The 18,808-nt window shown below is 42.3% G+C and overlaps 1 protein-coding gene across 2 annotated transcripts in view; it reads right to left on the bottom strand.

Annotated features, from left to right (window-relative positions):
- The window catches only part of nos1apa (nitric oxide synthase 1 (neuronal) adaptor protein a), a 100,172-nt gene extending 81,364 nt beyond the window's left edge, over window positions 1–18,808 (bottom strand). For both annotated transcript variants that reach the window (XM_079739241.1, XM_079739240.1), the window contains exons 1-2: window positions 18,373–18,808; window positions 17,866–17,937 (exon numbers count right to left, since the gene is read on the bottom strand). In XM_079739241.1, the coding sequence (XP_079595367.1) occupies window positions 17,866–17,937; window positions 18,373–18,477 (177 nt within the window). In that variant the 5' untranslated portion in view covers window positions 18,478–18,808. The remainder of the gene's footprint in view (window positions 1–17,865; window positions 17,938–18,372) is intronic.

Here is an 18,808-nt window from a genome sequence, read left to right on the forward strand (position 1 = left end):
TTACACAAACACTCGTCTCAAACAACAGGGATGGTTACCAATACGTAGGGACAAGCAATTGCTATTTCCGACTGGGGTTGATGCCAGGTGACATTACATAATAAGCTAAGGTTAACCGCTATTATAATCCCCTATTTATCACTTTGGATCATGTTGTGGCTGATTTCAGTGGTTGGTATCTCTACCAGGACAAGAGTGGAGCACCAATATGTATTCACCATATTATATTTCAAATAGTTATGCAAATGCACTCTGTTCAATGGGTGCTGTGCATGCAGTAATTTATCATCATTCAGGGGCCGGTTCAGGACCACTGCCTGCAATATCCATTTTATTAGCACATAGTCAATGTTCATTAGCAGCGCCATAATATACAGTAGGCTCTTGAAGTCAAAAATGAACCTTGAAACTATTCTTCCATAACACATTGCCACAATGCATTAGGACAATACCAGGATGCTACTATGTTATGGTAGTACCAGTATGCCCCAGTACAGTTATATAGTGGGGAGCCATGGGAAAAGGGTAATGTGTAAGCAGTGTGCGTGTGCGAATGCTAATAAGCAAAACAGCTTGACTGTGCTACATGAGGTTTTAGACGCCGAACAAAGGAACATGATGCTGGTGTTAATCTGGCCCAGAACACTGGCATTAGTCCACTGAACATTGTTTAGAGTTGAACCACACAGGCCCCTTCCTGTTGTGGAGGGGATAGGGGGGAGTAGGTGGTGGTGGGGGTGGAGGGTGGAGGGGGTTCTGCTGCTTGCAGAGCAGGCAAAGAAAAGGACAAAACCCCCCTGAGAAGTTGGCCATATAAATGTCAGCCAAACAAAAAGAGAGAAAGAACAGCAGAAAGTTAGCTGCGCTGCAATCTAAATTCTAGTCATCCTCGCCACAGACGTTGGAGAGGAACGTTTTATGTGGCCGCCATTAAAAAAAAAAGAAAGGTCCTTGGCCAATGTTGGTATCAATCTGGTGCCGGCCGAGAGTTTTATTGGACAGCACACAGACTCATATCAGACCAGCGCAGCATTAATTAAATAGCCCTGGGATCCCCGCCACTCTAGGGAACGGTGCCTTCGTGTGTCACCGGGCTGCTGCCCGCTACCCGGTGACATGGTCTGTTTGTGTCTGAATGTAGGTCTAATGGTACGCCACAGGTGCTGTGAACTTCAAGGCTTTGCAGCGACAGAGGGTGTATATATTCGTGGAAACATTAGAGCGATCACTGCTTGTGCTAATTCAATTAATGAAGCCACATTAATCATTTGACATTAAAATATAAATCACGTAATAAGTCATTAATACGGTTGGCTGTGGTCTAATTTAATTTGCATGCTGTGGAAATGAATCCAAGCAGGGTTTTTAACCCCAAGGGCTGAATTCCTTTTTAAATCTTTTCTTGAAGATGGATAAAAGTACATGATTTATTTCACTGTTTTAGCAAACCATTGCTCGAGTAACACGTCTTTAATCTCAATGTGGTCCATCACCTCATCGAGTTTGGCAATTATATGATTTTTTTTGATTATTTATTTCTTCTACTTCAGCTACACAAATAAAAAGTGAAGATTTGGTCAATGGCAGATATAGTTTGAAAAGATTGAATAAATAAAGTTCTGTATGTTAAAATGTATAGGCTGTTCGATTGATATTTTACCAGCAAAATACCAATGTCATGAATATATCACATACACATCTCTCACATTAATCAAAGAAAATAAATCCAAGAATGTTGCCAGCTGTCCATAGCTGTATAGGAATCAAGAAGTGGAGTCTACCATTCAGCTGGTCACCTAACCAGACAAAGGCAAAAATCACAAATCCAATTATCCAGAATCAGTCATCCAGAAATCCCAGCCAGAAAGTCAGGGAGTTTCACCCTCACATCTCTGGAGTCTGAGGTCAGTCGGGGCAGCCGTTTGGCACCCGAAGAGATGAACGACCAAGGCCAGAAGCTAATCCCTCATTGGGAGCAATTATCTTGAATCTTCTAAAATGGCAAATTAAAAAGGACTCCAAAAGGGCATAGCAACATGCATGCACGGACACACACAGGCTCCGAAAGGCTGGGCTCTGTGAAGTTCATAAGGGCTTTTTCACAATTCCAAAATGTTCTGGGGAAAAAGGTCACCTTGGTTCTCAGGAATAAAAGTTAAAGTGTAAAATCAAAGCCGAGGGCCGGGCAAGTCGTCCTTATCCATCAGAATCTTTTTTTAGACAACAAGGTCAGAGCTTGTCATCCTCTTCCTCCTTTTCTTCCATTTTAAAGCTACGTGTCGCAGAGTGGACTTCCTTCCTGAGTGCCGTTTCATTTCCTTCCAGATTAAGCCAAGAGAATAGGGCAGCCTTAAAACGGGCATGGTTCCTGCATTTTGATTCAATCTTTTAACATTGAATTATATATTATTAAGTTATTCTCTAATGATTTTAAATGATACGATTTAATCAGAACTTGCTGTATGTTGTTGTATGTAGCTCTCACAAATTAACGGGGAAAGTGTAATTACATTTAAAATGTAGCCAAATAAGAGTGAATGTGTGGGAAGACTTTTGTGTGAACGGTTCAGTTTGGCTAAGCGGAATAAGTCGGTATTGTTCTCCCCCTTTCAAAACCCCTCTTACTTCAGGAAAGACACACGCACACCGGAGGGAGGAGGTTTTAACGGAAATGTTGACTTTGCACACATCCTGAACATTCAACACTGTACCTGCTTCCATGCACAAAACGTACACCATGAAGACATGATTCCCATGAGCAGTTTTTCAACTTTGTGTGCCCTTAATGGAGAAGGCACATCTTATGAACTCTTGCTGCATTCAAGAAACGCACCCCCCCCACCCACACACACACACATACACACACACGCACACGCACACACACGACCACATTTCAGCATCATTTTCTAGCATTAGCCGCTGCATAAACTTGTCAAGGAGAACATTAAGGGCCTTCCCTCAGTTTTATATAAATAATTGCACTCACATCCTAGATCTACAGCACTTCCTCAGCACTTCTGCTATTAGCCGGGGACTAGCTAATGCCGTGTCGGCCACCATGGAAATGTTTTAAATGAGATAACATGATAAACATCCTCTTATCTCAGCCGAGCTGATGTTAGGATAAGCGTGCCGTAGTGGCAACCAGGAAAAAAGTTTTCTCCAGATTATACATCCTGTTTTCCTTCAGCTCTCCTTGTTATGGGTCATGTCCTTGCCATCTCCCCCCCTACCTCGCACTATTGTGTAAAGCTTGTGCAAGGAGTTTATCCGGGTTTGACATTTAACACGATGGCGAATCAGCCCATATGAATGTAAAATAAATACCATAAGTAAAAGGCAAATAACACTGCTTTGAGGGCATGGGGAAATAAGAGAAAATCAAGCAAAGGCACGCAGATAACATCTTCTGCTGTGTGATTGATCCTGTGGGTGATTCCAACACAAAACTGGATTTCATGAGATTTATGAACACGCTCAAGAACCAGTTATTTCCATTAATAAATGATCATCTCTTCCTTCAGTGAATGTATTAGTGTAGTGCAATACGAGACACCAGAGTAACTGCAGTTTCGGCACTAGGCTATATCCAGAGTGTTTTTGGTATTCAATTTAAATGGGAGAAAAATAATTCCAAAGGAAAAGCGGTGGCCTATAATGACATTTGCCTTAATTCATGCATGGCCTTAAACCAAAACACACACACAGAGGAATACTGATAAGGCATTTAACTAGGAAATAAAAGATGGCCTCTGATTGAGAAAAAACTAGAATAAATAAAAAAGGAGAGCCATGAAAAGTAACGTTCCTCAACTTCACTGATTCAACAACGATGAACAGAGGTGCTGACTGCTGTGTTTTATAGCCTCTCCGAGTCAATATATTCTATTAAGTGATTTTAGTGGCTGGTCTTTGCAGGGTATTCACCTTAAATTAGCGCTGGGGGACACTGCCAACTCATTATAAAGAAATGTTACCCCCTGTTTTTCTCACTAGGCAAGCTATAATCCACCGGAACCTGGGAGGACATGGAAGCATTCATTATGTACGTAAAAAGGAAATCCCTATACAATGTATGCAGCTAATGATTCACGGGGGTTTGACCAAGGAAAAAGTGTTTTTTATTTGTTGTTTTTTGTCTGTTGATTTTTAATCATGGGTGTCAAATTCCCTCATTACAATAAAAACATATTCAGTAAATAGATGCCTCCCACAGAAATGAGTGTCGATGTAATAACTCCCTGCAGAGATTTGCATTATGCTTAAAGTGTGTGAAAGGGATGCAACTTTGCGATAACTAAACATATTTGTTTAAAATATGTAGGCCTAGTTAAACTCTAGAGGCTTTGCAAAGCTAAAAATAAAATGACCCTCAAAAACTGAAGTTTAAAACATGAATAAATCTGTCCCTGGCTTCGATGGTTACAAAGCCCTTTGCTTTGTGGAGAGTTTTGAAGAGGTCAGCCAACACGTTTTAAAACCGCAGTCCGTCATGTGATGACATTCACTAGATCTTAGCACAGCATAGGTGGCCAGCAGTTCTGCCAATCGGTCATGTTATAACCAATCTACTCATGTGCAGTAGATGAGTGAGTTAATAAAACATTTGAAAGTATTTTGTTTACCAGTCCGGGAAGCAGATTATTGAGCTGCAACAGAACAGTTTATACACACTGCTGTGCAATTCTATGGATAGAAAATACGCAGATTAATGAAAAATGGTAGCACAAATACAAATCATCTTTACTAATGTTGATGGCTGGATCATGGAAGTGATCCTGTACAACATTGTTTGGGGGCCTGGAGCTGAGCACTCATTCTACATTTAAACTTTAGATGGTACATTGTAAAAATACATCTTGAATAACCAGGGCCAACCCATTTATCAATGCAGTCTGGCCTGGCTGCCCCGAAATGTCACAGTCTTTTGGGGCTAATGTGTTCTCTGGCACAGAAAAACAAGGGTGAGTTGGAGGCAAGCGCGCACGCATGCACGCATACACACACACACACGTTTGAATGGAAAAGGTTCATGTCACAGACGTCAATTGCATTTGTAACACCTTAACAAGAATCAGCATTAGTTAAAAGAAGAGGTGCAGGGCTTAACATTGAGGGGATGTTTATTCAGGGGCATTGAAGTGTGTGTGTGTGTGTGTGTGTGTGTGTGTGTGTGTGTGTGTGTGTGTGTGTGTGACGGCACTATTTGCGGGTATGGCAGTTTTGTGTGCGGGTGTCAACAATTCTGTGTGTGATGGGCGATGTAGCCGTCCAGCCAATCTTTCATCACTGGGATGGGGATGGTTTATTATGATGTTATTGGACAGCCTCCGCTTAACTCTAGGCGTGATATCTTAACTCGACCCAATTATGCGCCGGTGGGCCCTTCCCAGTGCTGTTAAAACGCTTCAATCAGCCAGGAGCAGATCAAGCGGAAACCCCACGCCCACTGCCGCCGAGTGGTGGGATGAAGGAACGCCGAGACGCAGACAGGGTGAAAAATAGCAGAGCAGGAGACGCTGTGGGACGGAGAATGAGGCACAAAGCTGCCACAGGTGGACTCTGAGTGTGAATCAAAGAGAAACGTTGAGGTGATGTTCCTATCGCTCCAAATTAACAGAAAACTGTTCAAAGGGCCAATAATACAGGCTGACATAATGGAACAGGAAAGAGCGGAAATGGAGATCTCAGATCAAACTACAAACTGGAAGCAAAAAAGTTCAAAATGTATGTTTGTTAGATACAGGCATGAAAGAGACGAGACGAAAAAGATTGCTGGGTTAGGATGGAGAGAGGTGTAGGGCTGCAAATGAAGATAATTTTACATTAATGACATTTTAAATGTCATTAATAGCAAATTACCCAACGCAGGCAAACAGGGTCCAAAGTGACATCATAAATGCCATTGCTTCATTGGAAAAGCAGCAAAGAAAAATTAAAGTATTCATTTTAGAATGAGCCAGGGAGCAAATAATACATTTACAAAGCATTAAGCAGCAAATGTGTGGTATATGTATTTGATAAATTACCTAAATGATGAATAAATTATCAACATTATAGCGCTGATTAATCTGCTGTCGACTGATCGTTGCAGCTGTAATGAGTCAGTTCACTGCCACCGTGGGAGGGTGTACCATGGGGGGGGAGGGGTTACGACAGTATTACGACAGTATAGGAGTGTGACTGAGCGAGTTTATCATCTCCATCTAAAAACGCACGCACGCACGCACGCACGCAGGGCAAAATGCAACACCTCCTCCTTCCTGCAGCTTTTCCTTTTGTTCAGCAGCACACATCTATTAACAGAGACACATTAATTTGAGGTAATGGCAGTTGAAAACCATCTGATATTATCCAATTACTTCTCCCCGCCTCTGCATGGAGAGCCGACGATGGATCGGAGACACAGCCGGGCAGGGCTAACGGAGTGATAAAAAACCAACAATGGCTGGTTTCAAAGGAGGCTCATAACAATTCTCTAGGTGTGTGGGTGTGTGCATGTGTTTGTGTGAGTGTTGGCGCGCACGTGTGTGTGTGTGTGTTTGTCCACATAAATAGACAAGAACTCAATCTGAAGATTTGGAGAGAAGGGCTAGCTGTAGTATAATGACACCTTGCCGAATGTGCAGTAAGGATGCAGGAGGAAGATAGCAGGGATGGGAGGGTGGGAGATAGGGGGTGATATAAGGAGGATGGCGGGAGGGAGAGAGGGAGGATGCGCTGAGATAAAGTAGAGTTTCAGGGCTGATGGATGAGCGGCGCTGCTCCAAGGTCGGCCCGGGAGCAGCAGATGACTGCATCACATTATTGCTCACGCGCGCACGCCCGCCCGCCCGCCCGCCCGCTCACCTGCCTGCCTGCCTGCCTGCCCGCCTGCCCGCCTGCCCGCCTGCCCGCCTGCCCGCCTGCCTAAGACAATATCTTCACAGACAGATGTTTCATTTCAAGCAGGCTTATAGATACCAACCTGTGTTGGTATCTATGTGTTGGTAAGTGTTGGTATCTCTACAGTGTGCACTCCTGCCCCTCTTCACCGCAGCTGCCCATATGCTTCGTAGGGTAGCGGTGAGCCGGGAATGGGAATGCATCTGTGGAAATGTGGAAGTGAACATTTCCCTAATGCATTCATTCATCACTTGCGTTGCGTTGCCAAGCAGCACCCAGTGTGCGTGCGTGTCCGTGTGTATGTGTGCCCGTGCATGTTTGCATGAGATCCCACCTCTTAGGAGTCTGAATTGAATGGCATTATCCCAGTCCAACTTGTTATGCAGGTATGGGACAACACTGGAAAAGGAGACAAGCTTAGGGAGCTTAGGGAGACCTAAAATAAGGATGAACTTTCGTTTTCTTCTACTCCTCTGGTCAAAGCTATTCAATATGCACTATTTTTTCCGCTGTGGTCATTAGGCTAGTTGAGATTCACCCCTGACAAATTAGCCTCCACATAGACATACAAACCGGAAGCATCTGATTATATTATTGTGCCAGTCGTGCATGACAGGCGTAGCATAATGACCACTGTGGTCAAAATAGTGCCAAATTATCTGTGTGTTAGACAAGACTAAAATCTTGTTGCTGTGTTGTAACTGCCACTCACATTGTATAGGCGACTATTCAAAACACATTAGATGACTGGAAAGTATTTGAAATAATATTTTCTTTATATGAACATGAACTAGGGCCACTCCTCTGCATCTGTGTAAGGCTATAAAGGCCGATTCATACCTCCGGATCCGGACGAAATTCGTCCGTCCGTACCAAACGTTGTCTCCGGGATTACCCTTCATACCGCCGTCCGGTTTCAGCGTCAAAATCGGGCAAAAAGTGTAGGCCTACACGGCGGTGGCATGTGACACCCCTCACCAACCCGCAGGTTCTCTCCTCAAACTGTTGCGCCATTTTTAAATGACCAGTTTCAAGGTATATAGTATAATATAGGTATAAAATTTTAAATACTATATATATGATATTATACTACTCTCTCTATTTTCACGAATGGTTGGACTTCTGACTCTATACTGCCGCCTCGATTTCCGTTGGTATTGCTCCGTTTCTCCCAGAGCACTCCGGATTCGTAAGATCAGAGGCGACGGACCCACTGACGGACAAAACGACCTCCCGGACCGGACGAAAGGGTTCCTATCCATATTTACCGTAGGGGGTGAATGGGCCTTTAGACTGGCAAACTGCCATTTACAGATATCTCAGTGCATCCCTTTAAAATAAGATCAGACGGAATGGGATTAGGATAGGCTGTCGGGGATCGACATAAAGAGGGTGGGAATAATCTGGAGGATGGTTAGGTAGTCACGAGGAGCGTACCGACGTACAGTAAGTAAGTGCCCTTCGCGCCAAGTTAAAGCAGAAAAGATGTCAATGCAACAGGGAACTCCTGAACTTGTCAGCACCAGGCATCGTGGGAAGTGTGTGTGGGCCGATATAATGACCTCCCCGAAGGAGACAGACTCCATGTCTTCTCGATGCGCAATCGCCCTATTCAATTGTTGCGTCTTCTCCCCTCTGGTCCCTCGCTCTCATTCCTGCCAGTTACACTCAAACACAGATGGACAGGTACACGGACACCTCGGGTGTGGGAGAGAACATATGAGCTGGGATGACTGACGGGGGAAGATGAACGAGACTCATGGTTTGTGAAGTGTGCAAAAAAAAAATGCAAACAGATTTGTTGGAAGTGGGATAGTCACACCCCAATCCCACCCGTCCTCAAACAAACAGATCAGACTGAACAGTCAGAGCAGCTACAAGGCTGTCTGAGAGGCTGAAAGACAGACTGACTAATAGTTAGTCATGTTATTACATCAGCCGATGTCGACTCGACCAGATGCTTCAAATGAGCACTCAATTGGTCACCAAACTAAGTTGCCGTAAGTATGTCTGTGGCTTATTAAACAAACAAACTTATAGCAGGATTTTTTGTTTCCCTCAACATAGACTATAATGGAGTATGGCAAAGTTCACATGCTGAAGTTTGGTGTTGTTCAGTGTATCAGGGGAGGCAGGTGAGGCAGCGAGCAGTGCTGCCTCACCGAGAATTGCACAATTCCTCACAAACAGGGTAAAGCGCATGCGCCCAACCCAGTTTGCTTTTTCACCGTTGTCACCAATGTAATGTTTGTAGACACTTTTATTGTATGATCACACTTTACTTAAACTAGTTAATGTATTTGCTAGTTTCTTATGATGCATAGCCTTGCTGCAAGACTAAATATGCTGATCTGAGATAAAACCCAGCTGAAAAATCATGAAATGAGGCAGCCAGTACCTCTGCCTCACTGAAGGGGGCGTATGCGTGAGCCCAGTTTTTACAGGATGCTTCCGTTAACTTCTTTTAAGCAGTCAAGTGCACTACATCAGTTTGTTTATTTAAAAAAAAAAACATTTCTGACTGCAAACATGGAAGATAATGATTCAAGGCCGGTACTATATAACAATTGGGTTCATATATTTGTAAATCTGACTCTGAAAAAGGCATTGCCTCACCAGCCACGGACCTCACTGCACGTCTCTGTGAGACACAGCGGCTGTACTTCCTGAGGAGGTTGAGGAAGTTTGGCATGTCGCCTGAGATCCTCAGAAACTTCTACAGCTGCATTGTTGAGAGCATCTTGACCGGTTGCATCACCGTCTGGTACGGCAGCACTTCTGCTTTGGACCAGAGACGACAGCAGAGAGTGGTAAAGACTGCAGAGAAGATCATCAAAACGCCACTGCCCTCTCTGCAGAGCTTCTACCACCGCAGAGTCCACAAGAGAGCTGCCTCCATACTCAAGGACCCCACCCACCCCCAGCATGGACTGTTTACACTTCTACCCTCAGGACGGAGGTACAGAAGTATGAAGTCCAAAACAACCGGACTAAAGAACTCTTTCTTCCCCACTGCCCGCAGACTCTTTAACAACAGATAGGAGTCTGTTGTTGTTATTATTCTACCTCAGGACTGCCGCCACGGTTTACATTTTGCTCATGCACTACAGCACACTTTCTTGGATTTGCACCATTCCGTTATACTTTAACTTAAATTTATTATTTCATTTAGTTGCTACTCTTCTATTTATCTTGCAAATTGTATATTCTATATTGTTGCATTAGATTTTTTCTATTTTATTTGTATATTGTATATTGCATATCTTTTATATTTCTTTCTTGGCATTCAGTCTGTGGAAAACAAAAGAAGAATTTCATTGTATGACTGAGAACATGTTTTTTATTGTGCATATGACAATAAATACTTTGAATCAAATTGAATTGAATATGATAAGGAGAAAAAAATATTTTTGAGTATTTGAGTCCCTTACAGAGACTGGGGAGAGATACTGGATCCTGGAAAATGATGCAAAAGATTTAAACAGCATTCCTGTAACTTAATGATGTAATAGCATGTAAAAAGTTGTTCAGTTCCACAAAACAAATGTTGATTGAAGGAAGACCTATGATAACAGGCAACTTATGAAAAGAGAAAGAACAAAATATCAATAGTCACTGAGCGAAGAGCATCCACATGTTTCCCCTGAAAATCCAAAGTGCTGAATTAAAAAATATGTTATGATATGCTACAATAGAAGATGACCTATATTTAGCTAAGCATGCAACCCCTCAAACCCTTGGTATAGGGGTTCATTTGGGAAATTCTGTCTTGACTACAAGAGACTTTGTAGCTAGAAAAAGCAAGATAAATAGTATTGCATTTAGCCACATTATATTTAGTGAAGAGTTAGTCTGTATCTAGTGGCACCAAAGTCTTGTGGGGTATTTTTTTTATGAACACAATTGCCGTTGGCTGGCATTGTAATTGTGAAGGGAAACTTGCTTATCCTTCACAATTAGCACTCCTTGCATTTCTATGGAGTTCTCAATAGAAATAGCTTCAATGCCTGTTAAGGGTCATTGTCCTACTGAGAAGTGAATGAGTCATCTTGCATGCAACTTTTAGAGCGAAAGGATTGCATGCCTCTGCACACAGAGAGTATCTTCACATACAAGTCTCTAAAATGCAACCTCAAGTCTGGGTTTAAACTCCAACTAAAACCCATACTTTCACAAGTCTTGGTGAAACAGTGGAAATGGTTTGATATTGTCTGTCGCTTACAGATCCGTAACACATTTGAATATATATTGTTGCAGAAGATGTGGTTGGAAACTCCTACCATTCCATTAGCTTTCCACAGATATCTGTACTTTTATTGAGTCAGTTAGGATGTCCAAGGCGTAGATCATTTAAAGCTCATGGAATGGAAGCAGATGTTTTGCCTCATAATGATGTAGGTTTGTTTTGAAGCTGTATAAATAGTGTGGTACCTCTGGGTCTGTTACCTTATATTACATCTGGTTAATGAAAATCACTTCTATGAGCTGTGAAGATAGAAAGAACCGCTCCATTTACCTGGAAAACATTCTGAAATGGCCTAGAAAAGTATTTTAAAGCTTTCAAAAGTTAAAATGACAAGAGTACACTCTAGAGTCCAGAACACTCCAGAATCAAGGGACCCAACACATATTTGAATTGATTTATAGTGTTGCAGATGTTGAACCACTTATTAAGTAAATTCTTGGCTACACAGGCACATCAAAATGTTTCATGACACCCCAACAGTAAAACATTGGGGGGGAGGGTCTGGGAGGGTGGCGGATTTATGGTTGTTTTGAAGTTCTCTTTTGGATTAGAACTCCTCATCGAGAGAGCAACCGGAGAAAAAAAAGAGAAAGTGTGAAAATGAGTTATACAGCGACGGTGCAGGATGTTAATTAAAAGTGGAGCAAAATGGTATTAACGCAGCATTCTCAATTTGTCAACCCCCACACCAACAAACCGCCCACGCCCGCCTCTCAGAGAAAGGAACTCGTGAATCAGCCGAAAGTCTCGCTGGCGCTCTGAAGAAGAGAAGGGCAATGTGACCGGTCAGATAGATTGCTGGAAGGTGATCGGCCGTTAGCAGGAGGTGTTGGTGCGAGAAGGGGGGAGGGGGGTGTCAAGTGAGAGACAGACCAGAGAACAGGGATGAAAAACAGACAGATGGACGTTATACAAAGAGGAGAAAACGGCAGAAGAAGAGACAGTCGAAGGAAGAAGGAAGCGGGTCAGGAGGTGATATATAGAGGGCATTGAGGGCGACAGAGTTTCTCCAAGGAAACCAAACCAAGTATTCTTGGCAATCGTACAAGAGAATTCTGAGCGGTTTACACACAGATTTACACACAAGCAATAGGATTGGAGATGCTGCAGAAAAGCCACTGATCTGATAAACTGCTGGCCTCGACTATCATCAAATCAAACCTTATTTACATAGTGAAGCAACCTAACCCAGTCAATCAACACAAGCGCAAGATATGGGATTGAAAGAAAATGAGAATTACCGAGATACGTTGCGCAACCAGAACAATAAATCATCAAAATTACACAATTAGTGATCAGGAGAAAGCTAAACCAAAACGTGTTGTAAAAATATTGATCGATTATGATATATCCAGTAGAACATACAAGAGGCGTAACCTACACTAGATACTGCCTCCCTGAAGGTCTTATTGCATGCTTCACCTTTTTTTGCAACCAGTGATATTGTTTCATATGGTTCTATATTCTACATTACACATTTGACAAGATGCATTAAGAAAGCAGAATATCTAACTCCATTAAACATATAATTTCTTCAGAGAAAGATAAGAAGTATCTGGTAAACAGGTTCTTAAAATGATGCTGCAAAAAATGTGTTCTCCACTTTTTATCTGCAAATGCTTTTTTTCAAGCCAATACTGCAGTTTGGAAAAGTAGAGGATGTAACAATTTGTAACTTTGGCATAAAGAGACTCCCCAAAGGCTTTCATGAGCATTTTTACTTGTCATCGCCCCTCTCTAATGATTAACTTTTATTTTTCTTATTTTGCTGGATGGCAAAGGGACTCATGTTTGGAATTGAACAGCAGCAAAGGGCAGTGATGGAAGTTAGGGATTACAAGTCCCCCTATTAACACAATCCATCTTCGATACGCAGCCCGTTTAATGGACTGGTGCAGAGCCTTCTTTATGTAGTTAACGTCAATCACACAGCAGCAGGTAAAACCTAGCAGCTTCTAATTAAAACAAATAACACAATGGTTGAAATGAGAAAGCAGAAGCTGCATAGAAAAAAGCTTTTTTCTTATCCAGTTCTTTCTCTTGTCTCTAAGGGGGCAATGTTGGTACACTAATCTTTCACTTTTTCTTCCCTAATATAGGATTTACAAGTCATTTACAGTACTTCTTAACAACTCTTGCTGCGCTCATAACTATTTGTGGCCTTTGCCTGATCCCAGGAAGGAATTTTTTACGTGATGATGAAATATATATCTCACGCACACACACACACACACACACACACACTAGCGACACCAATAACTAGAATTTATTGGCGGGCTCATTCTACAGCAAATAGTTAACTGCCATATATTACCAATCCACTTTGTTGGCTGTCTATTTATAGTCTCATATTTCCCTGTTGTCGCATAATTTGGCATCTATTACACTCTCATACAAGGTAACTGGTTTATATTGAAATGAATTGTTTTCACTTCAAGGAGACAGAACAAACAAACTCCTACATTTTAGGGTGGATAACAAATTGCCCTTTGTGAGTGTAACAGTGATAAAAGGGCCATTCACACACACAGCGAAAACCGTCCGGAAATAGAGGCCGGACGGCGCCAGGTTACGACCAGAGGTGGACACCAAACAGATGTCCTGCCACCTTCCCCACCTTGCAAAAGACGGGTGCGTAATCTTCCAACCATCATGTGCCGCTCTACCGTCCCCACTGCCAATTAACTTGCCCCCTGAGGGAAGATTAACGACATATTAATCCCCTAGTGACTCACCATGGACAGGCCCGCATTCCAACCACCTGATAAGCAGCTGCTGTACTTTGGCAGTAGGGTGTTATGACGTTCAAGTTGTACAGCTCCTTTCATTACCGAGGCCATCGTGACACAGCCCCCTCCCAACAGGTGACGTGATGAAATGTGGGGCGCGCCGAAAGGTAAGCGACAGGGGGTCAAATGCCGCCTCTCTATTATGATTACTTTGTTGTACCCCATCATCAACTCTGAATACGTTTCTGACAAACAGCGAATCAGCGATAATCAAATTTACATTTTCCTTTGTTTCCTTGCATTTTTACGTTATACTTTAGAAATAGGAAGGAAAACTGAAGGATATTGTAGAAGCTATACCAGTGGACATAAAATATTATGTCCACTGGTATAGCTTGATAAGGAGGACTTCGCCTTCTCTGGAGAGTCATTTGTTTATCGCAGTGGAAAAAGGATGACTGGTGCACACAACGGAGAGCAGCATCTCACGGCCCCCCGGGGCTAATCAACCTGTCTGACTCCGACTCGGACAGAAATTCTATAAAGAGTTCATGTTGCATAAAAGCCAGTAGAGGTGATTTATTCTCAATTCATGTAAACTGAAAAAATTTGAAATCCATATTTCTTTGACTTTCAGCAGGGTATTTCGAGGTCAGCGAGGCTGTGGTGAGGATGAGTTTCATCTCTGCTCTGTGAAAATAACTGATGAGGACAAGATTATAGATTACTGACCAATTAGTTAATTGATTCACTCGCTGAAACTGTTTGACTGATTGTTTGGTTTCGTTTAGTTAACCTTTCTCATCGTTTTACCAAAGGAATCCCCAAAACCAGATGCAGAGTGCGAGGAATCATGAAGTCAGGCACAAGAAGTCTCAAGTAGACTGAAATATTGGTTGTATTCACCTTTAAATCCTCATACAAACCAAAGGAATAGAAAAACCCAAATTAGGGCAGGATGATAAACCAATATGAATATCTATGGCGATAATATCTGCTGTGATAACGGTGATGGTTATCAAATTACTTTTCAGATATTTTTGATTTACATTTCACAGCGTCTGATATTATCACTGACTCAGCGCCCTGAGTCAATGCCATGCGTTCATGCAGAATACAACAGGCTACTTCAGTGAGTGAGGACTTACATGCATACAGTGTCCCAATCATTTGGTTGTGCCCCACAAACAAATTAATGCACCTGACCGGGGCTATCTGACCCATGTTTCCGGCGCAACTCACCACTCAGGATGACCACCTGTGTGGAGTAGCGAACTACTATTCAGATGAGCAGAGACAATGCCGAAAGCACTCCGAAATCTTGAGTTTGCTCTGTTATGTTAGCTTCAGGCTCCCCCCGGCCCCCCACCCAAGTAGTAGCCAACAGCCCAGCCGTACTGCTAGTCAAACATCCGAAGTTTGACAACGAGTAAATGTCAGCTTTTTCAGCTATAACCTCTATACGAAAATAAATCAAAGTGATATAAAGATATAACCTGTGCACTTACAAACTGTATCGCTAAAGAGATGATACCTATAATGAAGTTTGAAAAAAGAGGGCTTCATTTAGCTAATAAATGTCATGAATGCTAATTACGCACAGCCTGTGCAAAAAGTATTTTCCCGAACATCACTCCCTCAGCTCTTCTCTCAATTAGCAGCTGTTTACATGTTATTCAATTTAATCAATGTTCAGTATACTACCTCTAAAATGTTTGAGACATTTAAAACAAGGCATTCGATGGGATGAGAATCACAGCAAGTCGTTTCCATTATTATTTTAAAATCTTTATTCAGTGTTGAACGTAAAGCCATGTTGGTTCTAATTGTTTGGCAACCTCTAATCAACAAAAATCAACAAAACTGCATTTAAGGCTGTGCAAAAAATATTTGACCGTACAATAAAGAGTACAAGTGTTACATGAAACAAAGTCAATGTGGAAATTATTGGGTGTCAAGCAACGAAGTTGCGAGACAACCTTTTGTTTTCGTACGTTTTCCTATTATTATTATTATTATTATCCTTCAGTGGGAGCGTTTGGCCGCTACAGCCAATCAAATACGACCGCAAAGTCTCCAAACAGGAAGTAAGCCAATATCTCAGCAGCCCTTTGACATATCATAACAAAACTTGGTACATAGACCCATGACATCATCATGCGGACACTCAATGAATTTGGTGACCATTGACCTTTAGGGGGCGCTATAATTAATGAAGACGTGTTTTAACTCATCTCTCTTCACATGAGAATATTTCAAACTTATTTTCAATGTCTGGTGATACTGTCAGACCGCCCGATATAGCTCATAAAATATTTCCCATGGCAACATCAGAAATTGCCCTGTTGAAAGTTGTCAATATCAATATTACATGTCCACAGGCCACAAATTATGTCCAATTATAATGAAACTTGCCAGATATGATCTTCAGATCAAGTTGAACAAACCTGCCAAACAGCTTTTTCTTATTCCAAACCGGTTGGCCGTGACAACCAATCAAACTTGACGGCAAAGCCGCCAAACATGAAGTAAGCCTGTTCTCAGCATCTCTTTAACATATCATAGCCAAACTTGCTAGATTATCTCCAATCATCACGAAACTTGCCCTATTTGATCTTCAGACCAAGCTGAACAAACGCGTACTCTCACAATGCTCTAGTTCATTCAACCAGCTGTCGTTATTACCGATTACCGAGACGGTCGTCATGTATCTCATGTATATGTTTATCGAGTCCCATTATGCTTGACACCCACATTGCTGCTCGCAGCTATATTTTGAATTGGTTTATGTATGTGCAATTTAGATGTTGGATGTATCAAAGATAACGAAAACAGTCCGGTATACAGTATGTGTGTGGCTTTGCAATATAACCCCATCACCAGCCTAAAACATCAAATAAAAACAGTTCAAAGCTCAAAGCTCTTCCGTTCTGTTGTTACTGCTGGCCTTTCGGTGAATCTCAAGTGGTCTCTTTCCCCAAAGAAAGTTGGCTAACTGGGGTTTCCCTGCATTGTGTAGAAGACCCCTCTGTTTTCCTTTGCTCAACAGGAGCCAAACTATGGCCTGTGTCCCTGACAACAACAACAAGCACAACAGCTGCCACAGGAGCACACTGGGGGGGCGCCTTTAATATGTGTGTTTGTGTGTGTGTGTGTGTGTGTGTGTGTGTGTGTGTGTGTGTGTGTGTGTGTGTGTGTGTGTGTGTGTGTGTGTGTATGTATGTATGTATGTATGTGTATGTGTGTGTGTGTGTGTGTGTATTTCCTTCCTAGAAAACACAGTTTCCCTGTACAAAGAAGAACAAATCCACTTTTTCTTTTACTTCTGTGTGTCATGTCATGTGTTCACTTGTCATTTGGTCTTGCAGACTAAAGTATTAACAGGGCTGCGTGTCATGTTTTTGTGCAACCTCTGCAAGAACGGAATGGGAGCCAGCCTCAGTAAATCAAGAGTTAATCTGCCCAGGCAGCACTACACAACTACTGTCATAACTTCAGTCAGGCTGCCTAGTGACTTCCAGGCATACTACTGCCTGTCTGGCTGACAGTATTTATCGGACCATCATTCATAAGGCTAAACATTCATGCTTAAACTTGAGTAGGCCGTATAAAGTGGTGCTGCTCAACTTTAAAGGGGTGTGGATCCAGGGTTTTACACAGCTGTAAAGAGTTACTAGTTTCAAAGAATACAACAGCCAGAGGGGAGGAGGGGAGGGAGAGACCTATAGCGCCAATTCCTGCCTTTCACTTCCACTTGAGAGGATTGCTTCAAAGGCCTGGTCCAAATCACTGATGGAGCGCATGGGGATACCAAGTCTGTGGCTCATATACTGGTCTAACCTTTGCATTCCAGGCAGTTTAGCCAACCCTGCTGCTACACAATGTGATACCAACTTCTGGGGGAGGAAAAGCCCGACCTTTGTATAAACAGTTTCAAATTTGAAATCAGCTTCTGGGTGGGAGTAGCCTACTTGTGAGTGGACCCATTAGAAGAACTTAACTCACCCTTATTCTCCTCATCGCAGCGACAATCTCCACCCGATTGTTTGGCCGGGTCACATCCAGACTGCCGATGTACTGTTTGCACACACAGAAAATGATGAGTCCATCCTTTAGTTTAGTTTTTGCAATAAGGCATAAATAGCTTTGAGGCTGATTAATAAATCGTTAGCCTGATAGAATATTAATCCATGATAATTAGATTCGTTCATCAGGCCATGATGCACAAGAATGCGCACCAAGCACTAGTAATTGCTGTAAAATCCCATATAATTAAATGACTCGAAATCACACATTGGTGGATAGTCTAACGATACTGAACAGTGCAGCCATGTAAACATGACACTTCCCATTGTCGGATCCAAGTCAGCTCTTCCAGCTGTCTACTCGACTAAATAATGCTAATAATAACAACTACATACATATTTTTGTTTCTTTGTAAGTGTCACAGCATTAACCAGATTGAATGAGGGTTTTAACGCGATTACATGCAGCTGATCTAACAATGTTCACCTTTGCCTCAAAGTTGATCCCATGTTGAAAGGCTTCCTCGTTGTGTAAGGGAATTCTCAAATCATGGCCATCATCCACCAGGTTATACTTGGTTTTTCCAGGCATGATTGACAGTGATAATCCACAACAAGAAAAAAATATAGAGGAAGGAACAACGCTTCCGTTAAAAAATATATATATATATATCCAGGAAAAGAAAGTCACGGATCCAACGCTATCGCTCCATCGCTGCGCTGGGTCCCATCGATCGCTCCACCGCAAAGCGACATCGGACAAGTGCTAACTTTATATTTCACTCGCTGTCTCCACTTCGAGCTGTAATAAAAAAGTCACTTTCTGACGATAACTATCCGCTGTACGCGTGTGACCCGCTTGTTTACTTTTCGACCCACCTCGGAATGAGAACACCAGCACAACATGAGAGAATACGCAGTTT

Source organism: Pollachius pollachius (assembly GCF_949987615.1).
Source record: "Pollachius pollachius genome assembly, chromosome: 7".
NCBI lineage: Eukaryota > Metazoa > Chordata > Actinopteri > Gadiformes > Gadidae > Pollachius > Pollachius pollachius.